The sequence below is a fragment of the Pinus tabuliformis genome, chromosome 1_2 (assembly GCF_031772625.1).
Source record: "Pinus tabuliformis cultivar Carrire ecotype Pingquan chromosome 1_2, CPIR1, whole genome shotgun sequence".
Taxonomy (NCBI): Eukaryota; Viridiplantae; Streptophyta; class Pinopsida; order Pinales; family Pinaceae; genus Pinus; species Pinus tabuliformis.
In genome coordinates this window covers 799313705-799341189 of record NC_142298.1, presented here as the reverse complement: position 1 = coordinate 799341189, position 27485 = coordinate 799313705, and the positions used below count along the sequence as shown (strand labels likewise).

At 35.7% G+C, this 27485-nt stretch overlaps 1 protein-coding gene across 6 annotated transcripts; it reads left to right on the top strand.

Annotated features, from left to right (window-relative positions):
* LOC149208311 (uncharacterized) lies at positions 1–27485 on the top strand. 6 transcript variants are annotated; one of them, XM_089395999.1, is made up of 3 exons: positions 1–211; positions 11864–12133; positions 17079–18512. In XM_089395999.1, the coding sequence occupies exons 1-3, from the start codon at positions 128–130 to the stop codon at positions 17172–17174; spliced, it is 450 nt and encodes a 149-aa protein (XP_089252125.1). In that variant the 5' UTR covers positions 1–127; the 3' UTR covers positions 17175–18512. The 6 variants fall into 6 exon arrangements, 5 of the variants coding, with proteins under 5 accessions (XP_089252125.1, XP_089252126.1, XP_089252129.1 ...); XM_089396000.1 differs by having other exon boundaries at positions 2–211; positions 12325–18512; XM_089396003.1 differs by lacking the exon at positions 17079–18512 and adding an exon at positions 27227–27485 and having other exon boundaries at positions 4–211.

Below are 27485 nucleotides of genomic sequence, written 5' to 3'. Positions count from 1 at the left end.
ATTTATAATATCTACTTCGAGTTGCATTTACAAGTTTATAATACAAGTTTAGTGTCACTTTCTAACCAATTATCATGAATTCCTGGGAACAGAGTTTGAATGGTTGGGGAGAGGAACAATAGTAATCATGAACACAAATGTTGGGAATGTCGCAATGGAAATTCTTCAGTCACTGATTATATGCAAGGGCACCACTTTAAACTCTAACATGGTAAGTAGAAACAACTTTTGTTTCAATCTTCTATCATCGTTCAATGTCTTCTTTGAATATTGAAAATAGATTGATTATAAAGACCAACTTTACAATAAACAATGAATGTTGAGTTAGACAAATAGCCATTTTTTATGGTTTAACAAGAATATTTTTTTAGTGAATTCTTCCTCTTGCACTCTTTCATTTAATGTTATTTCTAGGATCAAATCTCTAATTATTAATGGGTAGGGAACCTTGTTAGGATTCATGTTTTTTGGCTTATTTTTCTCTGTTAGAAGTTCTTCCCAAAACACACCCCGAGGCACTACACTAAATAACACATACTTCCATTGATTTATATTCCAGATGTGAGGAATATCTATTCCACAATTTGCATGCAGGGCTTCAATCTGGTTGCATCTCTTTTGAGCATGCCATTTGAACAAGGCAAAGCACAACAAGAATGGAATTCTGGTAAATAATTGAACACTCTGTCAATCTCAATAGTGAATCAAGGCCTTGTTAACTCTATTAGGAATTTTATACACCAGATCCAGCTATCAGTAACACCATTTGAGGGCATCAATGAGGAGTAGTAAGGGGATAACAAACTCCTCCATGGATTGCGATTCAAATCTACATAGCACTAAAAAACCAGACCTGAATCTTTTCTCTCCATGGAAGAGCAACCCAATGTGATGATAGTCACAAGATGCACAATTGGAGGTATTAACTACATGTTGGCCCTTGGGTTGCTTAGCAGAAATGCTGAATTGTAGCCACGACTCGATCCTTGGCATTGAAAAGCATCTTGTTGTGCACTTGTTGGATGGTGATGAACACTCAGACTAGAGTGTAGCCGACGCAGTGTGGACTGAGATTAACAAATATGGGCACATAGACCTCCTTGCCAATAACATTGGCGTTTAATGTGTCGAGCCCTTTTTCAAGTTTCCATTGGCTCTCCTCCAGTCCACTTTCGGGACTAAGGGCCAACAACTATCAAAAGATCGAAATCAATTTTCTGTAGACCGCATTTTGTAGATATGAAACACCCCACTTTAGCTTTAAATTGAGACTCTAGTTTACTACCCAACCAGGCTCCAATGGGATTAAGTTTTCTCGGTTTGTTGTTTTATATTTTGGACTCTGTTGGGGTTAGCTGGGTTGGAAGTTTTATGCGTTCAATTTCAAACACGAGGAACTAGTGCCAGAAATTGCATCGTAACTAGAAGAATTACATAAATGAACAAACGAGCATTCATTTCAAGCTTGGTTTCCCAGTTAGTTTTGAGGTTTTTATCGATCGTAGAATTGACTTCTCAATAGTTGATGAATTGCGGCGGGGCTGATAAAGTTAGGGGTAGCAATTTTTATCTTTGTTGATTGTTTGCATCATATTAACACTAGATTGCATTAACAAGATTATAGCACCACTGGAACATGTGCTATGTGAAAGGCACTGATATGTGAAGATACAGAAAACAAATCATTGTTCCCTCTCTTACCTAGATTGTAAAGAAATATTGAACAGAATAATATATGTTTGGTTAATAAACATGTTTCCTGCTATAGATATTAGGTGAAATCTACTACATTGATTGGAGCTGTAACAATAGTGATTTTCATGATGATGATCCCAAATCTAGCTCACGTAGTAGTAATGATATAAGCTTTGAGAGGCCAACCATAGATGGGGATTCTGAATGCTCAAATTCTAAGGGAAAATGGTTGCCTAATGCTGAGGGGAGGGTTGCAAACAATGCCTGATTTATTCTTGACAGTCAGAGAGATAAAAGTGTGCTCTACATGCAAAACTTGTTTTCTTAAAGCTACCTCAGTGGCTTCCAAAATGCATACAGTTGATCCCTAGCCAAGGACACGAATTGTACGATGTTGAAAATCAAGTGCTTGTGTTCCATAACAATCCAACCAAATGCTTGGAGTAGTAATGACTCTAGGTCCCTTTTCCAAAGAGCTCCCAATCATCATTCTTTTAACATGAAAACAAATGATTTCCCTTAAAGAGACATGGGTGCCCCATACTCAAGGTATGGTCCAATACTAATGAATACAAAAAGGGAATATCTTAACAAATAGCTTCACCTCCAGGCTTTTTGCTGCCAAGAAAAATACCCAGAATGGACCTTTTCCTATTGCAATGAGTCTCTTTACAAATTTCCATTCACTTCTTCGGGAAGAGCTAATCAAACATATTTAACAATCACAAATAATGGTTTCCCCTGGAATATGTGCAAGAAATTCAGAGACTGTCTACAAAAGACTATTACAGAATGAATCTAGAGTGAGGACAAGTGGCTATCATGAGTCATGGCTACTCAGAGATGGGTCTGTTGATGCTCAGTACTTTAATATTCTCCTTATTTATCCTAGAAATCTACAACCCTTTTTTTTTATTGAGGGCATACGATTTTGTACAAGATTGGGCTGCTTGCAGAGGCTTAGCCTTACCCTACATCGTTGGATTTCTTGTCCTCTTATATAAACAGGGGAAGGAGAGGGACCTCTTATACATTGTTTTGACCATATTATCTTAGAGATGGGTAGCACATTGGACCTGCTCCTTCTCTTGACACTCTTCATCACCTTATCTCCATGTCCTGGAGTACTAGGTCTTAAAGTAGTGCACAATTATACTAGGGATAATATTTGATCTAAAGGAGGTAAGAAAACTTGTGATTGTGACAAACCCTAAAGGATCAGAAAGCATTGTTATTTTAACTCATGTGAGAGAAGACACTACATTAGAGGTGAGGAAACATCTTGAACACTTATGGAAGACCCCCTAAAAAAAAGCCAAAGGGTGATGGTGTGTTACAAGTGGTATCAGAGCTCCTAGGTTCAATGCTCGGACCTAATGGGCTCTATTGAAAAATTGAGTATGATTACATTTCATTGGTGTTATGTTATCTTAGCCTCTATAGGGTTTTGTATGGAGAACATCATAGTGCACAGGAATGTGAATAAATTTTTGGATCTGTGTATATTTATAACAGTAGCTTGAGAGATATAGCTTTGATAAAAGTTTCTAAGCTTTGGGAAACTCCATTGTCCTTTGAAATATTATCACTTTGTTGGGGAATAGGTTTCTCAGTTATTCTGTGTATTATTTCATTCTTCAAAATCTAGGGAAGTAATCTTAGACCAACCTACATATGTCAGGGAAAATCTCCTCTTGGCTTGCAAAGCTACAAGAAAGAGCAGATGAATGACCCATAGTTACTATTCAACAATCCATCACTCCACTAACTTATGTAAACCTTGTAAACAACAAAGTTGAAGGAGTGTAGATCTTGCAGTTGTTCTGTATCCATTATGGTTATGTATGACAAAGTTAATCTAGGTGATCTCATCCCGTTTGACTGACTCATCATCCATCCGTTCGGTAGAATGTTGTGTGTGAGGATATACATGCATCACTAAAGATTGTTTTCCTTTGTTGCACAATGCGCAATAAAGGTTCTGCTCCATTTTTCTTAAGTTTATGCTTCAACTCTGTAGAAAAGTCTAGATTTCAGGGTACCATTTTCATAGATCTTAATATTGGTGTACTTGAGTGGAGATTTGGGCTATTTATCCACTAGAGTAGTAAGTTAGGTTATAGTTTCTATTGTCGTTGAAAACTTCTGGTAAACTGTGTATTTTAAAGTTTCTATTGTGTCAACTGAGCTTTAGAATTTAAAGTTCTTATGAAAGCTGCCTTGAAATCAACAGCCTTTGGGAAAGGGTCAAACTTATATTTATCTAAGATCTCAAAAAAAATAGAGGGAGTTGTTCCATCAAAGTCATGTGGCACTTTCATCCAATCCTAATTACATAGACGGTGATGGGAGGACTTTCCCTCGATAGGAGACTTGGTGTATGGCTTATGGCATAACCAACTATTGATTTCTCACTACTAAATCAACATCCCATTGGCAAGTAAACCTGTATAGGAATGCCCCTTTTTCCTTTCTCATTTTTAGTGGACTGTAAAGTAGTAGGGCACCATAACCTCCTGTCAAATTTTGGGCAAAGTATTACAACGAAGTTGGCATAATGGATATGTTTTATAGTAATAGTTGCATCTGATCTTTTCAACAAAGTTGAATCAAATTGACAAACAAGACCATGGACAAAGAAAAGAAATCAACATAAATTTTGGGCCAATAAGTGTATATCTCTGTATTAATGAGTAGGAATAGGTGGCTGGACTCAGATTTTATTTTCTTTCGCATCCATAAATAGGGAGAACACTATTGATAGCACACTATCAAATTCAGAGAACTGTTTGGGCTAATAAGTAGTTGTGGCTCACATAGGACTTGCACCTGCCCATTCCACTTGCTCCACATTATCATGGGTCCACGGTAACATGCAGTAGCAAGCCTAACAGGGTTTGAAACTGGTCATCAACTATAGAAGAACCCGGATGAAATTTTTTAGCTATTGCATTTTCCGAAGGCAGGTAAGGAGGCAAAGAAAGTAAGGGTGGTTGAGCTTTGAAGGGTCCTTGACTTTAGCAACGTGTTAGTTTGCCTATAGATCAGAAGGCATTCTACTTTAGGATCCAATGCATCATATCCAACAGGTTATGTTCACTTGGTTACTGTGCTGTAGTGTTTTCTATGGATGGTTGAAGTGAATTAATTATGCACACTAGAGTAGGCACATTACTTTTGTAGGAATCTTATGGCTAATGCATACATACATGCTCAGATCCATTCTATCTTGAGTGAGGTGTTGTTGCAAACTTTGACATAGTCATATTTAGAATGTCTTTGAGTTTAGTTAGGCACTGGAATTCCATTTTTAGAAGTGTCGTTTCAGTTCTTTTTCAGCCTTTTGGGCATTGTTTCCATCTCTAGGAAAAGTGCATGGAAGAGAATGTAGTTAGATTTAGATTAGGGCACACTTTCCTAGGTAAGGAAGCACTCTATTATGGGTAATCTTCTCTTGCAAGTTGGGTGCACTCTTTCCAGGTATCTAGAGTTAGTGTTTTTGCATCTTGTAGAGAAGACGCACCACAACAATGATGGAATTTCCTTGTAAACCAGAGCCTTATTTATCTATAAAAGAATGACAGGGTGTTTCACTAGAGTAGTGAAACAGTGAGGGTTATGAAAAATTGCTTTAAAATTCTTTTTTGCAAGTAATGGAAAATTATGTGATTGAGTTCCTGCACATTTTGTTTGTTGTCCATTATTCCCAGAACAATATTTTACAGATTTAGTTCTCTACTGTGTTCTAATTTTTCGTATTATGTGGTGTCTATACCTTTGAATATACAAATCAGAATCTTGAGTTTATACAATCTACTATTTTGAGAACTGTATAGATGGTTTTCAGATTTGTAGCTCTATAGTTTGGTTCATAGAATTAAAAATTTGTGTATTATATATTCAAATTTAATAAAATGGAGGGATGTGTATGAGAATTAACAGGGAAGTTGAGTTGTAATTTGAATTAGGAACAACAGTCTGGAATGGTTGTGCAGTAATTGTTTCCAAATGATTCAAAGACAATTGTGTTCACAACTCATGAATTTTACTTGCAGAAAATCCCAGTTGTGTTCTCATGATCCATTATATCTCTTATACATGTCCAAGTCACTTATCTAATTTTCTTTTTTATTGGAAACAAAACCAAATTATTGACCTTACAACCTGTGCTTTCAATAGATTTTGTAACGTGGATTATATTAACATTATAGTCAACAATTAAAGAACCAGCCATGCAAGTAAATAACATTATAGTATTATACATAACACCATTAGAAAAACTCTATAAATATCCATTCGGGGTACATGTATAGCAAGTTAGAAACTAATCAATTCGATAAAAAATTGTTTGGTTAGAGCTAAATGGATCCATTTCCCAATTAGAGCATGACAGTTAGAATTTTGGAGTCAACTTGTAGGAAAGCATATATAGTACTATCGATGAGTATTCGAAGGCAAAATGCAATAGGAAGGGCTTAGTCCACTCCTTACAACCTTCCAAAATACTAAAGTGCTTAATTTTCAATTGCTAGATACTTACAGGATAAAGTGGAACACTAGTAAAATGGGATACTGCAGGCAAATAAGATAAGATAAGATATTTATATTTATGTCCAACTAATGACCACAAAGTAGGTCAAAGGGATTGTTGAGTACAATGATGTCCATACAATGCGGGAGAACCAAACAGTCTCCTATAAAAAATACAATGCATGAATTTAAAATGTACAATGGAGGAACATAAAAGATATAATGTATGGAATGCCCTGACGGAGAAGATCCAGAGGCTAATGGGTCTGAGGATGAGACCCATCTCTCCTAACATCCAAGGTTGACTGAAGAACACTGAAAAAAGCTCCACAAAGTTTGTTGACCCGATGAAGGGCCAGTGGGAGGTGCAGACTGTCCACTAAATTGTTGTTTGGGGAAGTTCGCACACTACTGAGGTCTGGAGGACCTAGTCCGTCTCCCAGGGACTGGTCTGAGACGATTTTTCTGTTGAGATCTCATGTGGTGGGGTGAATTTGGATATGAAATGGTATCAAGCGTTCTCGTTGTGCCCTTGTCTGAAGGTAGTACCCTGAAAAATGCGTGATCCTCTATGTGGGTTCTGGTATGATGGGAAGCTAAAGAATATGCGCTTAGAACTTGAGAGCCTATGATCCATACCAAAATGTGCAAAAAAGTGGACAAGTTTGCCATATTTTCTTACTTCTTGAGATGGTCTTATTTCTCTGCCTTCTATTCTTCTATTGGTCCCTTGATCCACAATATAAGAGTATATTTTATAGAATTTTATCTTGACTATTTTTTATTTATTGTATTTTTTAAGGGTGCAAGTTCCTTTTTGATATTGTATATTAATCCAATGGTGATAAAAAATACATGTGTGTCTACTACTCTTGTACTAGGGAAACTAAACAAGTCTTTTGGTCCAAGAGAACATAGCTTCCGAAATTTTGTTATAGCTGAACTTTGATTTATTTAATTTAGATGCTAAACTAAAATAAATAGCTTCCAAATTGTTCTCATAACCAGAGTTTGTTCTATCCATTATAACTATACTAGTTTAGATATCATTTATACTATGAAATAGAAGTATATCAAAAAAAGAAAATACTGTGCATGCCTAATCATATATTGTGACATCACTAGCATTCATTGGTTTATCCTCTTCTCGAGACTTTTTAAGCCTCGATTAGCTACTTATTTTTTGAGTTGAGTGACCTTGTTGTCCAAATTCTACACCTGTAGCTGTATGGAATCTATAGACATCAAAATCTCTTGTTGCAGTTTGATCCTTTCAACTAGGACCTTACACATCATTATTTTTATTTGTCAGTATATGTCAACTGCTTACATGTATATGTTAAACATTGCCTCTGCTAGTTCCTATATATGGAATACAGTTCCAATGACCTTATCATCCTCTAAAAATATCTACGTTGGCCTCCTATATATGTTTATCTCCCTCTGATCTATTTGAGCACTGCTACCTTGACTTTGGTACAACTTATCATTATCAATCTATGTAATGCATGCCCAAACTTGAACCTGCTCAATTCCATCTGTCCTCGCCACTTAATGCCATTTATTAGGGATTGTGGTCATGCTTCATCTGTCCTGGGGTAGTCTAGATGGCACTCCATTTGGTGATAGTTTTATCTTGACTTTGAGATGATATTTGTCTAACGTTGTTCAGGTGGCATAGAACTTGCCTCATTGAATCATCAATTGTCTATGGATCTCATGCAATGGTTTCTCATTTTTGTCCAGTTGGGACATCTCAGCTTTTGACATAGAGCTGGAGCTGTTGGGACATCTCAATGTATGACTTAATGCTAGAGCTATTATGTTGAGGACTTGGAGGGTTCTTGTTATGGCCTTGGGAGGCCTCAGGTGCACCATTTCGATAATTAGTGTTTTGCTAAACCATGTAGGCAAAGACAATGAAAGGATGTCTGGATAATCTATTTCTTTGTCCTTTCATGATTGTTTTAAAATGGCTCTCCAGTATTCTTTTCTAATCTGAAGGAGTTTGGGTGATGTGATTAGATGGGCATTTGCAGTGAGCCTTCAGCATGAGAGATAAACCAAATCTAAGACTTGTGTTGTTGTTGTAATGGGGGAATGAATTTTCCATGATTTCCTTCTCAGTGAAATGGTTGGCGCAAAATGTTCTTTTTTCAAGTGAGGTTCAGTAAGATCCTAGGGATCCATCTGGAACTCAAACTTGGCACCCAAACTTGCCTTAAGGATATATATGCTAATGTTATCATAAAGAGTTGTAGATAGTGTGGTCCTTTGCTATCTGAAGTGTTGATTCATAATATTATTGCTGCCTATTGTCTCTTGTACCTCATCCGTGTCCCGCTTATAATATTTTTTCAATCTGGAGCCCTATTGGCTGGAGTTTCAAAATTCAAAGGATCACTCTACCCAACGTCGTGTCTTGAAAGTGATCTTTATACCTTCAGGACACACGGATCTGAGCATTGAAGATATTTACATTTTTGTACTTGAATTATTTGAATGTACTCATTTATTGTTGGTTCCACCTCACCTTTGAATATAACTGTCATAATATCACCTATAGCAATATGGAGCTTCCTTTTCTAGTCCTCTCTGCCTGTTTGGTAGTTAGTTTCTGATTCTAGGAGTCCTTTCCCTTAGATTGAATATCCATATTTCTTAACCAATTTTCTGATTACCTAACAAATTATCCTGCTTCATTTTGATCTCAACAAACTCATATGAGCCCATTAGAATTTCTGAGGATGTAGAGTGCAAATGCACTGATTAGAGAAGAAAGTGTAGAAGATATTTCTTGAAACATGGGACAGTTAATTGCAGAAGAAGAGAAGGAAATGGGAGGTGTAATATGACAGCCATATTGTGATTGCATTCGTGTAGCAGGAAGGGCATTACTCTTCCTCTGCATTGTACTATCAAAATGAACTTTTACTATTGTCCAAATATCATCAAACTATTGGCTTGCATCAGCAATCCTAAATCCAAATATTGATGGTGCTCTTTTTGACAGGAACATATGCAAATGTTTCATTATGTAGTGGAGCTTTTGTCTATGCAAGGGCTCAGTTTGTTGTTTTTTTTAGCTTGCGAGCTTCAAAGGCCCTTTTCCCTGGAATGATCAATTCAATATTCACTGTTCAGGGTGCCCATGGCCTTTTTTGATACCACGCCTATGGGAAGAGTTCTAATCCGGGTGGGAAAATATTCCCCTGGATGTTTATGTTCAACCAATTTCAAATTTACGGCTTGAAACATTTTACTTGATTTTAACCAAAAGCATTATTGTTTTTGTAGGCATATTCAGAGATGTGTTTGATAGATGTAGGCACACAACCAACTATAGAAAATTCAGACAAAAGCACCTTTCTAGCACACATGGCAATCAAATGTCTAATTGAAATGCTTGTTAAGGCACTGAATGAAGTACGCGCTCTTGATTATTCAAAAATGCCTATTGAAAATAAGAGATTGAAAATGGATTGCATCTCTACTGTGGTAAAACTTAGTTATGAAGACTACCTACAACAGAGACTTTTACAAGGCTAAAAACAAAGAAATGTGTAGTCTAGATTTAATGACGAAAATTGCCCAAATGAAAGATGGTTGAAGGCTTACAAACGAAAATATTTACTTTGTCAAATTTATGTCAACCGAAGAAAACCTTGAAGTATCTTTATCAAAGGGTGGTCTTGAATTTCCATGGTGTGATGGGCTAGACCTGTTTGTTATTATTTTGGAGCTGACCTTTTTGTCATTATTCTACAGCCAACTTCTTTGGTCATTATGTGGGGCTGACCTATGCATACTTAGAATAATACATATTTATATATACTGGTGGAAGCTGCCATAGGTATTATTCTTTGAATGAGTACAATGATGTTCCTATTGTAGATTTCTAACAGGTTGGTTGCAGTGCCTAGAATAGTTTTGTCTTATCTCCAGTGAATTAACCTATGCATGGTGTGATATTTCTAGCAAAGGGTGGATCATGCATTTAATGAAATAAAAATAAATGCTTAGTTAGGTGTGGAGTTGTTGTTTTAGTACTTAGGAGGTGCAGGGCAGGATATATGTAGGGATATACATGTACCCAAACACAACATTCAACTATAAATAGCGGGATGTGGTTACCTTGTTTGGAAAGAGGAACAACCCATAACTAATCAGTAACATTTGGTGAAGTAATCATGAAACTTAACAAGCAATGAAAACACTATATTGAGGATGACTTATGCAAGATGTTGCGAGATGATGTTGCATTACAACTCATTTTTCTAGAGCCATGCATGTGTTTTCAGTTAAATTTCTAATTCACGTGGGGAGGAAGGTGTATCTTCTACTCATTAACATATATGTACATGCATTATATGAACAAGCAATTTTCTGGGCAGTCTAAGTGGTAGTAAATCATGTGTTTTGGGGCAACATGAAATTGTAAATACACAACTCTCATTTGGGATTAATCCTTATGTCATTACCTTTCATTCTTAATAAAGTATTTTACCTGATGGCACCTGTCAAGTGTTTCACTCTCTTGTACTTGTGTTTATTTCTGTCTATCTTTGTTGTTCTTGGGCTCACTCTCTCTTTAAGGATGCATCCATCTTGGCAATTTCTCTTCAAGAGTTGTGCTGCCCAAGTGCTAGTGTATGTTCCTCTTTATTATGGAATTTGGATTTTGTGTTGGTTTGATCTATTATTTTTCTATCTCTTGTGAATATCAACAAATTTTCTTTGATCTAATTTCAGTATTTAACATTTTTATGTAGAATTTTACATCTTTAATTCCTCGTGTGCGTAATTTTTATTTATTTATTTTCCAGGTAATACATCCTAGGTAAAACCTTGAGGCACTTACCCTCATTCCAAGGATATACATACATACATACGTACACACACACACACACACACACACACACACACACACATATATATTCTTGGTAATATATCCTAGGCAAAACCTGGGGGCACTTACCCTCATTCCTAACATGGTCGGCAGGGTAATCCCTATGTTTCTTAGAAACCAAAGCCAGGTCAACAACAAGGCTCAAAGTTGTTACAACAATACATATTATGAACTCAACAGGTCACTTACGGGAATAAAAAGTGGGGGGAATGATAATTTTCCATCGCAACAACTTGGGCTAGACTCAATTGACAATTAGTAATATGAGAGAGAGAGAGAGAGAGAGAGAGAGAGAGAGAGAGAGAGAGAGAGAGAGCCCTCTTTGCCCTTGGAAACTAGGGGTAACTACTAGATGTGTCCAAAAGTTGTCAACCCAGCTCCCCATCATCAGAACTTGGTGTAACATAGGGATCATTTACGTCATGCTTAACAAGGCTTGTTGTTGGATGCCACTTGCAATTTTTGTTATCTGAAATTTGTTTAATTTAACTTGCATCAGGAAAAAATATTGGTTGTCAATGCCATTTAACATTAGTTAAGGAAAGAATTCTAATTTCATTCCCGCATTATTTGAATGTTTTTTTTCTTACTCTATTTCTTATGATGAAGTGCTCTATTGTGAAGCTTGATATTTATTTTAACAATTCGTGCTTTGACCTTGACATTTATGGAAATTACAGGGGTGAGAGATCTCTGTGTGGACTACTTTCACTTGTACAACCACCTCAGGAAATTGATATAATAGGAAATAGAATGGTGTCTAGAAGCTGGCGAAATTATGAGGAAGAAGAATACTTATGGGAAGATATGAGCCCAAGATTGGAAAATCATGGAAGAGGAAGTGATAACTCAAGGAAAGATGATTTTTTTCCTGGTGACCCAAAGAAGTGGTCAAGCTTAGAGAGAGAGACTCCTAACAGTGATTGGCGTATGCATGAACCGTTGTCTCATGTGGATAGACATATTATGAGTGAGAAGGAGAGACAACCTCCTAGAAGGGTATGCTTCCTTTCTCCCTGCTCTCTTTTTTGATCTAATTAGTTTGATGACAAATTATTACCCATTTTCTTTTTTCATTGTTGCTTTTTTAGTGTTTTCCTTAACATGTAAAGATAAAGGATTTATGATAATGATATTTTTCTTAATGTAGGAGTCTAAAGAGAACCATCCATCTTCTCTTCTGTAATCAGGGATTTTGTCTTGAAATATCAGAGATACTTCCACTGAGACATCATCTTTGCTGCAAAGTAGTCAAGATCCATTAGAACATCGACCTGTAATGGGTCAGCCTCCTCACCAGTCACATCAAAATAATAGCCCAACTTCACAATCAAGGTTGAGAATACTTCAAGTTTTTGTTCCTGGGGACAACAATTCAAGTTCGATCTGCATTGAATCGATAACCATTCTTTGTTGTCAGAAACTAGAGTTTTTCAAATTAATCAGGAAGTAGTTTAGCTTCCATTGGGTATGGATAATGCTGGTCCTATTTCCCCATTCCTACTTCAGGACGAAATATGTTGAAATCTTGGCAGACTAAGGAATCAAAACCAGATTGCATGATCATAGCTTTGGTAAGGCCTTGCGCAGGAGGGAATTTTTTTTAATGAATCATAATTTTCTTGAAATTGTAAAAGTTTAGCTTATCTTTCTGTTTCTCAAAGTGTGAAGTATTGATATTCTGCAAGGATTTTGTAATTTTCATTAATATTTTAAAGATTCTGTCTTTTTTATAGAAAAGTGCAGGCAAAATAATTTGATACTATAGAAATTTGGGCCAATATTTGTTTTGAAATGGCTAATTTTTTGGGATGAATTTGTAAAAGCTAGCCAAATGGTGAATATTAACCCCTAAAATTTTCTCAAGGAAGTCAATCCAATAAGGTCATGATTAACCCTTTCTAATGGAGGGTCAATCTTTAAGTCAGTTAAGGACCTGGTTGTGTTAGTGTTATTGAGTTGAGTTGGTCCTTTCAAGCAGGTGGTAAGGTCTTAACTCCGTCTTACTAGGGGTTTGGTTGTTTATTTCAGATGGCTTTGAAGATCCTAACCCGATGTTACTAGGTTGAACCCTTTGCCGCAGTATCTCAAGCAGTGAATACCTTTTTAGGACCTTATTAGTTCAATGTGAAGAGGAAGTAAAACTTAAGGTTTTAGGAGAAGTGAGGGTGTATCTTCTACAGTCACTTTCTCGACCTTTCCTGATTTGGGAGATGAGTCTTTTGACTCTCCCTTTATCTACCATAGATGCGTAGGTTTTTGAAAGAAGGAAAGATCATGGCTAACTTAGAAATACTTTGAGCCTGAAATTTTAGTAGAAGAACATGCCCATATCCTAGGTTAGAAATACCCCAGGAAGCACACTTCTTGGGGTTCAACTAGTTGAAATACTGGCCCAAGTTTTGAAAGTGTCATGGCTCACCAATCTAGGCAGTTTCCTTCTAAGATTGGTTCATTGTTCATAAGTGGTCAAAATCCTTTTTATAAGTGCACAAATTCCATGTTGTAGTATGGATTCCTGTGCAGGGTTGTTGAATAGTCATGATGAGGGTGTATCTGAGGAGAATGAGGGTGCAATTCACTAAGTTGTATGGCATATTGCACTGCAGTTATGTAGGAGAAAGATTGAGAGGGCACATGCATGCCTCCAGCATGCATGCATCAGTCTCATCCACTTCCAGTTTTATAATTACTGTGCCAGATTTAGCATTCCAATTTTATAATAAATGTTTTTCTTCTTTTGGAGTTTTACTTCCAGATTTAGAAATATGTTTTTCAATGAGATTTTTTTTTTGAAAGTTAGCTCAAGCACATGAGCTAGAGAAACTTCCAGTTAAAGGAGGGCACACTTCCCTAGATAGAATTAGGTTGGGGTTTTAATTTTGGTGCCGAAAGGAATGGGCTACTTTTGTCTCCTCATCTAGCCTTCCTCCTATATAAAGAAGGTGGGGTGGAGGTGAATATTTTTGCAAATTTTGTGAGTGTGAGATTGAGTTATGTGCTAGTGACTAGCAGGGTATTTTTTGAGCTTTATTAGTGTACTGGTTTTCTAGATTTAATGAAAGGTAGGTTGCAGGTTGGTCTTATATTTTTAGTATGATGTGTTAGGAGTTTAGTGTATTCAAAATTGATAGTTTTGATGGTCTGAAATTTTTCTGCTTTAGCTGTTATGTTTTTCAAAGTGAAAAATGTCCCTGCCATTCTCTAAATTTTGTTTTTCATGGTATTAGAAAATCTCTAAGTCAGCAGGTATAAAAATTCCATTAGGAATGGTACCAAAATATTGGGCAAATTTTGGATCTTCCCTTGGCTCTGATACCCTGAGCTTTGAATTCCTGTCACCTGTGACACCATCATCGAACAATGTTTCATTCTCACAAAGGAAACAATCACAAAGACTTGCTTCTCTGTCTCCTATCACCACATGCCAATTTCTTAATGAATCATAATTTTCTCGTAAGTGTATAAAGTTTAGCTTATCTTTATGTTTCTAAAAGTGTGAAGTATTGATATTTGGCAAGGATTTTGTAATTTTCATTAATATTTTAAAGATTCTATCTATTTTATAGAAAAATGTTGGCAAAATAATTTGATATTATAGACATTTGGGCCAATATTTGTTTTGAATTGGAAAATTTTTTGGGATGAATTTGTAAAAGCTAGCCAAATGGTGAATATTAACCCCTGAAATATTCTCAGGGAAGTCAATCCAATAAGGTCATGATTACCCTTTCTAATGGAGTGTCAATCTTTGAGTCAGTTAAGGCCTTGGTTGTGCCAGTCTTATTGAGTTGAGTTGATCCTTTCAAGCAGGTGGTAAGGTCTTAACTTCGTCTTACTAGGGGTTTGGTTGTTTATTTCAGATGGATTTGAAGATCCTAACCCGATGTTACTGGGTTGAACCCTTTGCAGCAGTAGCTCAAGCAGTGAAGACCTTTTTAGGACCATATTAGTTCGATGTGAAGAGGAAGTAAAACTTAAGGTTTTAGGAGAAGTGAGGGTGTATCGTCTGCAGTCCTTTTCTCGACCTTTCCTGATATGGGAGATGAGTCTTTTGACTCTCCCTTTATCTACCATAGATGCGTAGATTTTTGAAAGAAGGAAAGATCATGACTGACTTAGAAATACATTGAGCTTGAAATTTCAGTAGAAGAATATTCCCCTAGATTAGAAATAATACTTTGAACCTGAAATTTCACTAGAAGAACATGCCTATATCCTAGGTTAGAAATACCCCAGGAAGCACACTTCTTGGGGTTCAACTAGTTGAAATACTGGCCCAAATTTTGAAAGTGTCATGGGCCACCAAACTAGGCAGTTTCCTTCTAAGATTGGATTGTTCATAAGCGGTCAAAATCCTTTTTATAAGTGCACAAATTCCGTGTTGTAGTATGGATTCCTATTCAATGTTGTTGTACAATCATGATGAGGGTGTAAATGAGGAGAATGAGGGTGCAATTCACTAAGTTTTCTGGCATAATGCGCTGTAGATATGTAGGAGAAAGATTGAGAGGGCACATGCATGCCTCCGGCATGCATGCATTAGTCTCATCCACTTCTAGTTTTATAATTACTGTGCCAAACTTAGCATTCCAATTTTATAAGAGATGCTTTTATTCTTTTGGAGTTTGACTTCCAGATTTAGAAATAGGCCTTTCAATGAGCTTTTTTTAAAAGTTAGCTCAAGCGTATGAGCTAGAGAAACTTCTAGTTAAAGGAGGGCACACTTCCCTAGATAGAATTAGGTTGGGGTTTTACTTTTTGAGCCCACAGGGATGGGCTACTTTTGTCTCCTCGTCTAGCCTTCCTTATCTGTAAAGAAGGTGGAGTGGAGGTGAATATTTTTGCAAATTTTGTGAGTGTGAGATTGAATTATGTGCTAGTGAATAGCAAGGTATTTTTGAGCTTTAGTAGTGTATTGGTTTTCTAGATTTAATGAATGGTAGGTTGCACGTTTGAGAGTTCAACTTTGTACTTTCTGTCCTATGTTTTGAGTATGATGTGTTAGGAGTTTAATGTATTCAAAATTGATAGTTTTGATAGTCTGAAGGTTTTTCTGTCATAGTCACTTACCTCAGAGGATTTGTTTTAACATCCATAGGGGTTTGAACATCAGTCTTCTCACTTTGAATATTTTTTGAGACCTTTTTCAGCCTCTAGGACATCATTTCATTTCCATATTTCATTACTTTCCAACTTTGATCATTGCAGGCGTTTTTCAACAATATTTTTGAGGATTTATACATATGATTTTGGCATTGGATCTGATATACCAACCCTGTTTTATTGGCAGAAATTGACCAAACTTTTAGAAGGCTTTCTATCGTAATTTTAAGGCAAACAATTGTCAGGTTTTGAAGTTGGGTTTACATTGTAATTTCTTAGAGGAAACTACACTATTTTTTTACCCTTACTGTGAGCCTAAAGACCCATTATTTTACCTATTGTGAGAGGCCTCTAAGGTCTGAGGTCACTTGATTATTTGCAAAAATATTCTAAAGTATTTCAAGCCTTGAAAACTTAACATTTAATTAAAATTTAACTCAAGTCTGAGTTCATCTCTGGAGTTGGTAGCAGGTTCTCTCCTGGGTGTCTCTAGCTTGTTTCATCCCTGGCTGTGAGAGTCTCTAGATCACTGATATAAAGATATTTTGCAAAGATCTAATATCTGTTTTGTAGGAATAATAATCATTGACATTTTGAGCATCTTGTAAGGCTGATATTCAACATATTTAACAAAAGAAAGTTGCACTAGAATGATCTCTGCTATGAATGTCATCACTTTGTTGAAAGATAAAAAGCAGTTGAGGTCACATCCTTGGAGAAATTCTGAGCTATATTAAAGAGGATACAATATACCTGCTGACCTAAACACAATTTTCTTTGAGGGAATCTTTATTATCCAGTGTGAATTTATTTAGCTACTAATCTTTGGTTGTTGTAGGAAGTTCTTCACTGGTTTCAAGCCATCACTCTTGTAGAGATTCATTACTCATTCTTGAGCTGGGATTTCAGATTTTCAAAGGCTCTTGTCTCCTAAACAGTGAGCAAGCTTGGTTGTCAAATCATCTCTATTTGGAGAGTGTGAGCTAAGGAGGATCTGATCTACTCTTTTGAAGTGTTTTTCAAACTGTAATCATAGGTGGACCTATTTGATTCTTGAGGAGACCTTTGTAAAGATACCTCTTATTGTAAAGCTCATTGGGAGAAGAAGAGCATTTCGGTCTGTCAAAAGGATTCTTTTTCTTTGTAATTCTCATTAATAAAAAGTAATTTTTTCATCTTGGGGAGCTTGGTGTTGAACAAAAGTGTAACTAGGTTCCATATTTGTAAATGTAATTTTGATCTTTGTACTTGACAAGAAAAAGAAAGATTATTTTTGTATATTATTCGAACGAGTTTCTTCCTCATTCATATGTCTAGGAAAGTCAAAGGATCAAAGTCATGTTAAATATCTCTTCTTGAGCATGAATATGGGTCAACCTAGTGTCAAGTAGCCCTCCAAGACAAGCACTGTCCTCCAGTGAAGAAGACTACAAGCAAAACGATGAAGAGAACAATTAAGTCGGCCTCAAAATGAATATTATCATGAAGTCAACTCACATATGGAGACACATCTCTTTGGTGGACTTGTCAGCTCAAATACAGGGGAAAACCACCATATATACCCAGTCAGGGTCTGCACAAAAAAAGAGAAGACATAATTTTAGATTCCTCTATAACTTCGGAGGTGCAGGAAGGTACAATCTCGGTGATGATTACAGTCAAGAATCTTAGACAGGTCTACAATATCATATGGTTACAAGAAGGTACAGAATCTCGGTGATAAGTACAGTGATCTCACTGCAATCTTGGCCTAGTTACAGGGTCATTGTAATACAATCTTGGTATAGTTGCAGTTGACCTCGGTGCAAGGAGAACATGGCTAAAATCTCAGTGAAAATCATAGTACAGAAAAAGATGCAATCATAATCTCGGCATTACTGATAGAGAAAGGATCTCAGTGTATTATATATATCCTAGACACAGCATGTCCTCAACATTTCTGTGAGCATGATAACAGTCATGATCCTAACAAAGATGAAGGTTTTGGTATAGCTATATATATACCTCTAAGTGGAGATCTCATTGATGTTATAATATTCTCGGTGAAGGAAAAGCAGTGGCACATCAAGTTCTCAATGAAGGTGTAGCATTGGCACAATAATGATGAAGGTCTAAATGAAGAAGCAGTCATGGTGCATCAGTGATCTAGATAAAGGAGCAGTCATGGTATAGTAATGATGATGATGATCTCATCAGTGACAAGGAAGAGGATTGGTGTATTGGTCTTGGAGTGGCCTAGTAGGTCAAGGGCCATCTTCTTGGTATTTGTCAATTGGAATCTCAATAAGAAGAATTTTTTGCCGGTTTTCCTCTCCAAGAGGGAGAGGTTTTGGCCCTGGCATAATGCCAACATATTGTGTTCTTGTTTCTTTGTTTTGATAGCTATTAGATGAACTAAAGAAGATACACTCTAATAATAATAAGTGAATATTGGAATAAGAATAAAATTGAAAACACCTCACAAATAGTTATCATGCTAAGAAGAATCACACACTCTCTCCATCTTAAATTTTGAGTTTAGTCTAGATCCCTCAAACTATTTTCTGCTAGTTTAGTGTATTCAAAATTGATAGTTTTGATAGTGATGATATTTTTCTTGTAAATTTTGACAAAGTCTAGCAATACCATATATATGATTTTCTTTTTCTCATTTTCTTCTAAAGTGTGCTTAGATCATGAAGAAACTGGTTGTCCATGGGAATGAATATGTTTATGGGAATGAAGATTTCTGGTTTGGAATCTTGTCTTTCATGAACTATTTTGGCTTTTACAAATGCATTTCTGCTTTCTTTCTGTATATTATGCCTTCAAATGTACTTGACGTTACATAACATGTCTAACAACATATGATGTTATTGGTAAGAGTCATCATTAACATGGAGGATTCGAGTTAGGATTTATTTTTCTTTGGAATTGACATCAACTTTTCAAGAAACATGACATCCTCCATAGATCCTTCATTTCCATCAACAATGTGGCTAGCACCATTTTTTATTACATGTGGACATACATGTTCTAACATTTTGGTTGCTTCAACAACATAAACTTTCCTTGCACCAGCTTGTGCATACTAGATTACCAAATTACCACTTCCTACGCCTATATCCAAAACAATCTTGCCTTCAAAGTGGTGCTTGTTCTCAAATATAGTTGTTTAATAAGCATACATCCTCACATGTCACATTTGAGAAAAGAGTTGTAGGGAATCTCCACAATTCCCTCACTGCCCATGTCTTTCCTCGTACCAAATCACTAACATTCGTGCATAGCCTTTACTAAATAGCAGAGCTTTTTTCTCTTAGAACATCTCATAATTATAATTAACAATTGCCTCAATATGTTGTTTATCAACAAAATTTTCCTCATGAGAAGGTGTCTCATCTCGAGGAGAAATTTTCTCATCAACAGGCCATTTTGAGGGAATTTATAAAGAAGATAATAGAATAAATTTTAGAGAGAGTTAAATATGACTTCATATTTTCCCAGTTTTGTAGGTGAGGTGGGTAATAAGGCACTGATAGATCCAATATCAAAGGAATAATTACAAACAATTATGCATTGTTTCCAAAAGGATAAGAACCTTTAGCCACTTAACAGGACAATATAATTCTTTTAGGGGTTCTATGACTTCCTTCAGACATACCAAATAAGAATTGTTGACAAATTAAAATACATAGGCATGATTTGGGAGCTTTCAATTCAACACTTCAGGATTTAATTGTTAGCCTCACTCTCATGTGATGAAAACAATTATAAGTCCAAAACAATTAATTTAATTAAAATCAAGAAAGTTGGATTTAATCCTACATTTCTAGATTGAGTTTGTTCCTCATGGTTAGGAGTTAGTTTAGGCCTAGTTGGTTGAGAGATTCTCTCCAACTAGTTAGGCTCCTAGATTAGTGTTTGGTTGAGATATTTGCTCAACCATAGTGTCCAAGATAGACGTACTATCTTGAGACAAACTTCCTCATGTATTTATTTGTACTATTATCATTATTTGTACATTGCATTATGAGAGGAATACAGTAAGGCTGAGGCCTTTTCCACCATTTCTATTTCTCTGGTATTTTTTCATGTCTGTTAATTTTGTTTAATATTCTACATGTGGTATTAGAGCTAAAAAGATCTACGGAGCATGCAACCTATTGTGTGAATTCCTTTTGCGTGTGGGAGGAGCACGGAGGTGTATGCAACTCTGTGTATGAACAAAGCAGCATGTGAGTGAGGATATTGTAGCATGATGTGGCCAGTTCAATAAGCTGTTGCATGGACACATTGTGCATGGAGCTTGGAGTCGTGTGCAAAAATAAAACGAACAATTCAATGATTGCATAGGAAATGGTGTGTGAATTTCGCGGTTGTGTTTCTTAACATGGGAATTATCCTGACCTTCCAGCATCCAATTCAACGAATGGATACTTGGACCTATTCTTGAAGATCTGAGGTACACCGGTCAAGTTTGAAGATGCTTGTAGCGCACAGACCTTGTAGCGATATGCAAGAAGCAAATCCCAAGGGAGACAGTTACATTGATATGCAAGAATTTAAAAATCGCAGAAAATGATGAAGACGACGTTGGTTGTAATGGAGGACGTGCCTGATCCTTTCGAAGAATTTCCAGTAAACAGTCAAAGAGGCGGCGCTTTCAGTGAAGAATTTCATGTGCCGCAGTAGCTTTCGATCAAATTTTGTGAATGCATGTTATTTTTTCAAATAACTCCATAAACCTGAATTCAATTTTTAACTCACTTTATTAAAGCGACTCATTAAAATTCTTTTAAATGGGAATTTAAAAGTTTTTTTTTTTTAAGTTTATAAATAGAGTGAGAAAGTGTATAGCATTGTAACAAACGTGTCTAAAGTAAAAGGAAGGTGCAATTTTTAAAAGTGGAGAGATAAGTGTGCATTTTTTTAGTGTGGAGTGACAAGTGGGATTTTTATAAAGTAAGGGCTTATTTCCTTGTAATGGAGTGATAAGGTGTATTTGTTAAGGAGGTCATTTTAATATTTTGTTGAAGAAAGTGGGTGAGTCAGTTTTGAAGACAATTTGCTTCCAAGCAGTTTTGAAAATTTTCAAGGAGTTTTGGAATTTTGAGAAGTTTCAAAGATAGAAGGTTGATGTATTTCAATATTTAATAAAAAAATATTTTTTGTGGTGTTGATGTGTCCTAGATCCGCCTGAAATTGAATAAGGAGATCTTAGGTACACCTTGTGTAGTGATTGAAAATGCATGTTTTGTGTCTAGTTTTGACACTACAATTATCTTAGCTAACACACACAAGGAGTCTAAAGCAAGTGAAAGAAACAAGCACATTAATCAAAGCACTTGAAATTAAGAAGCTGCAATGAGCATTCAATCAAGCACAAACAATCACATGCATTTGCGCAACTACAACACATAATCAAAGTTGGCAACATCAACATTCTACATCAACAAGCAAATTCATGCAAGGCAATCAAGTTAATGCAACTACAAACTCATGCATTTCAAAAGACTACATCAACATTCAACGACAATTGGTCATTGTGTAACTTGAAAAATCATAATTTGTAAGTTAACTTGTAAACAAATTCAAATGAAATTGAGTTGAATTGTAAAGGTGCATTTTCGGTCAAAACCGACACCCAACTTGTGAATTTATAGGAGGTAAAGTAAGTCAATTCTCCTCAACTGAGTCAATTAAGTGAGTCAATTCTCTTCAAGTGAGTCAATATCATTTGAACTTGTCATTGTAAACATTGGGTGCATTTTCGGTGGTATCCGACACCCTCATCCTAGTACAAAATTCAAACGAGCGTGTGTTCATTTGTTAACAGAAATTTCAAGTAAGCGTCAAGCCGATTGAAACATTCACAAAGTTCAAGCGAGCGTGAGTTCAACCATTCCATTGATAAACTAAATTAGGCACACAAGTTCAAGAATTCAAGCGAGCGAGATCTTCAAATCCCGCAAGTGTTACAAGCAACCATCAAGCAAAATCAAGCAAGCAAGTGAGCGAGTACAAGCGAGCGTGTCAAAACCCATAATGGGTAAAGGAGGAAAACGTCTTCAAAGTGCAGAACTGGAGATTAAAGATTTGCAAGATTGCAATCATGAGTTATAGAACAAAATTGAAATACTGGAATGGAAGTTGAAGCAAAGTCAAACCTTATTCAATGAAATGACCAGTACATTAGAAGCAATGAAAGACTTTCAAATTGAGCTCAAAGTGAAAGAAAAACTCATTCATGCACTTCAAATTAAGTTAAGTGAAAAGAAAGATTTACTTGATGCACAATGTGTAGAGAAGATAGATGCAAGTTGTGACACAAAAGACCTCATCACAACAACAAATGAAAGTTGTGATACAAGTGATCTTATTCAACATATTAATGAAGGTTACAACACAGATGATCTAATCAAGCAAGTTGATATAAGTTGTGCACAGATGAACTAATCAATCAGGTTGATATAAGTTGTGACATGAGTGATCTCAACCAACCAGTTGTACTACTTAATGATGCAACAAGTAGTACCAAAGATCAAATTGATCAGTTTGATGCAACATGTCAAATCGATGAACTGTTAGTGATTGATGTCGAACGTGACATAGAAGGTTTAATAAATCAAGGAGAGAATGTTAGCAGAAGCAACAAGTATGAAGAACAACAACAGGATAGTCTTTCCAATAAAGTGATCAGACCTTGGGAAGAAATATCCTTCAACAAAGACTGTCATGGCCTAGGATACAACAAATAAAACACTTTGTTTGTTCCAAATTTCTCAAGGCCAGTTCAGTTTGTAAGTGTTGGTTTTCTCGACAATGATCAGAATATGGTTAAGTGTAACCATTGTAAACGAAATGGCCATATGGAGAGTAAATCCTTTGACCTCCATCCTTGTCACCATTGTGGCAAGAAAAATCATTCATCCGAAAGATGCTGCAAGAGAAATCAACCACCTAGAGTGAAGATCAATTACTCATGGATTGATCCTTGGAAGTGGTCATCTACAGTCAAATAGTTGTCTATGTGTTACCGAAGGATTTAGTTTCACATGAAGACAAATTATACAGTAAAATGAAGATGGTGAAATCTCCTACACCTCAAGGGGGGGAGTTCCAAAATCAAATGTTGATTGTCTCTCCTTTCAGCTTACAAATGGGGGGAAATGATAATAATGGAATTGAAGGTTGTCATACTAAAATTTTCGACAAAATCAACAAGAAGTAGTAACATCAAGTAGCCAGTGGGAAGTCATCATCTTCCTCAAAGCAACCAGTGAGTAGTTTTCAACAAACAACAGTGAGTAGTTTCAACATCAACAAATTCGCTAGTGGGCGTTCTCAATATTTTGTCAGTGGACAAGCAAATTTGCTAGTGGGCGTCATCAAAATTTTGTCAGTGGAAAAAGGATGTTGATTTAAAGAAAAGGACATATGGATCCTTTTGCAGCTTAGCACCTGATGGAGTTTTCAAGAGATGTATCAGACTTGCAGCTGATTCAATTTCTCTTTAGATTGGAGTTTTTCGGCATCCATCTTTTCCAGTTTTTCAGGCAGCATTTTTGAGGATCAACGGTTTCAGCATGAGAACTTGGAAGATGGTTCCTAGTTCTTATTTTGGACTTATCATTGAGGGGGGGAATGTTAGCCTCACTCTCATGTGATGAAAACAATTATAAGTCCAAAACAATTAAATTAATTAAAATCAAGAAAGTTGGATTTAATTCTACCTTTCTAGATTGAGTTTGTTCCTCATGGTTAGGAGTCAGTTTAGGCCTAGTTGGTTGAGACTAGTTAGGCTCCTAGATTAGTGTTTGGTTGAGATATTTGCTCAACTATAGTGTCTAAGATAGACCTACTATCTTGAGACAAACTTCCTCATGTATTTATTTGTACTATTATCATTATTTGTACATTGCATTATGAGAGGAATAAAATAAGGCTGAGGCCTTTTTCACCATTTCTATGTCTCTGGTATTTTTTCATGTGTGTTAATTTTGTTTAATATTCTACATTAATCCCAAAAATTAGGCAAGAATGAAACTTTTGATGATTTCAGACCCATATCACTATGTAATTGCATCTACAAAATCATTGCAAAAATTATTACATGTAGGTTCAAAAGTCACTAAGCTGATTCCATGTCCTTAGAACAATTTGGCATCCTTCTTGGGAAACAAATCCATTACGAAATATAAGTAGCCCAAGAATAAATTTATAACTTCAAACCAAGAAATTACAAACAATGTTAGTGAGTTTATATTTCCAAGGCACATGATATAAAAATCTGGCTTTATTTAGGGCTACTCATCCATATAGGGTTCAATGTGCACTTGGTTAACTAGATAATGAATTGTCTTTCCTCAATATATTTGCAATTCTAATTAATGGCTCAGCCTATTCTTCTATCATGCCTACACGAGACCATGGGTAGGTATGACTAATGGATCCTCTGCTATTTTTTACTGTAGAGTAGGTGGTCTCAACAGAGCTATAACATAGTAAAAAAGAAATATAAGCTTGACAACTATGCAAATAGGAAGAGCCCTAAACCTAACATATTTATTGTTTGTTGATTATGTTTTGCTTTTGGGTGATAGGACCAAGGTAGATGCAATTAAGTTGAAGGAACATACCCTTGAAGAACCGAAATTCATACCTTAAAAACTACCAACAATTGAGGAGCTACAAGAATCAACATCATCTTTGATTTGAACCTAAATAGTCTTGTTGAATTAAGGCTTCTGTGATCCATAACAGGTTTATGAGAAGAGTCTTCAATGAAAATCACATCATAATTCATGAGTCTTATTATCTTTGAGTATTTCCCTAATCACAATGACCAGTAAATCCTCCTCATGGATTACTTATTTCATTCTATCTATTAGTAAAATCCACAAAATGTATCCCTACATTTGAATCTTGGGAAAAAAACATATGATTGTGATCATTTAAATTATCCATATCTCTTGGAGCCCAAAAATCCATTTTCTTTTTATAAGATTTATATATAACCTCAAAAGAAACCCTATTATAAGCTGAAGGACCATTATGTCCTCTTGAGTCTTGACAAAGTATGATGGAATGAAATTGGGTGAGGACCAGATCCAGGTTTACCATGTCAGAACCTAAGTTCATTAAGATGACGACCTTGGTTTGAAGATATCCACCATACAAACTAGGACCACCCATACTTATCGTTGCCATCTCTTTTTCATCTTCAATACTAACATACTGAGGACATGTAACTCGTGAAGACCCATGGTAGTCATTGCAATGTAATTTATTAGAATACATGCCACGTCCACAAGTTTTTATATTTAATCTCTGCATCCAATGTGGCCATTTCTTATTATGAGATTTACCACATCCAAAAATGGCATCATTCACATCATTTTGAAGAAGTTTACAAAGGTCAACATAATTTTTTTTTTCACATTTATAACTTCCCTCACATTTGTTGGTTCTTGAAGCTCGAGCACTTTCATAACAAAAAAAGATAAAGTCAAGCAGCAAAAATGGTCCACTCCCTTTTCATCTGCTGATATTAAAATGAAGTTTTATTAGAGGCACTGTTTGTTTGTTCTTTTTGGTTAGAAAAGGGTTTGCTCTTGGTTTTATGTGACTTTCAATTTATCATATGTAGCATGTTGAGAAATGGGAAAGAATAATGTATGACATTTATCTTGCAGAAATTGATGCTGAATGAAAGGATACAAATTTTAACCAAGCTATAGTTCACTTTGGTAAAGGTGGAGGAACATCTTAAAAAGTTGCCTAAGAATACACCATATACAGACTTTGAACATAAGTAATATATGGATTTTTCTTTTGCTGATATGTTTTTTTTTCTACCCAAGATATCACAATAAGAAAAATATTGATATTGTAGAAATTGTTTGAGGACCTCATTGATGTCGATTTTTTTGATGTCCTACTTGATTGACACATTCACATATGTCAAGAACGCTTTAAATATGAATTAATATGTTCCTAAAACAAATCAGATTCAAATTTTATAGATATAAAAGATTAAAAAAAATGTCAATGCCTTCGTTTGATTGTTACTTGACTTTGTTGTGGGTAGGTTATAGGAAATGTGATTGGAAAAAGGATGGGGAGACAATGCAGAGCATGTATTGGATATGATTCATTTGTTGTTAGAGATGCTTTAGGCACCCGAGCCACCGACTTTAGAAATGTTTCTAGTAGGGATTCTTATTTCACCTCATGATTATTTTGGGCAAACAAATGTTTTAGGAATGCCAAACACGACATCAGTGGACAAGTAAACATATTTTTATAATTATAGTGTCCATTCCGTGATATCCTCTTTTTATTGTTTGATTGTATTTTGGACGTTTCTTTTGATTTTGTTTTGTCTTTTAACTATGAGATTGAAAATACGTGGTATCGTGTCCATTTAAACAACAACCAAAGCTTGAAGATGAAATTAGTATTACACAATATTGATTGGAATCCTTGTAGCTAGTTTGTGTTAAAAGACTTTCATGGCTACTAGAAAAGTTTTACTTTCATGTTGTTATTTGAACACATGTTGTTTATATATTTGACCAAATTCATGCATTATAAAATGAAATTTTGTTGCGAATAAAATGACAAGGATTAAAAATCACACCTCAGATTATTTGTTTTCACAAGTTATCTACAACTTGAGATTTTTAGCATGTAACTTAGTTGACATGATTGTGCTGAAGATTTCCTTGAAGGTTTAATACCAAGTTACTAGGGTGTTCTTTTTTATGCTGACATTTTATTTTTTTTTTTTATACAGGGCATTTGACCACATTATAGTGGCCACTATTGCCCAACTGAAAAAAACTTATTCGAGTTTCTTACTTGTATGGGGGAAAATGGCTTTAACATTGCTGATGTCCAGGAATATGTCGTATAAACTGTTTATAGCCTACTTTAGTTTATAATTTAGTGTTCATTGTCTCTCATGTCTTACACTTTGTATTGTATCTTCTTTATTTTCAGAAAAAAAGAACTTAATATTGATGGTAAGAAGCAGGAATTGAAGAAAGAGGAGATAAATAGCACTGGAGCGACAAATGGAAAGAGAGAGAGAGAAGAGAACTGGTCTAGTGATACCCTTAGAGCCAATATCCCGCATAAGAAACACACATAGAGACTGATGGTCAAGTCTTCAGAGTTGTTGAATTCACCTGCAATGCTTTGACAACACAATGATAATGTTTTGAAATGATGATATATAATTTCATGGGTAAATTGTAGT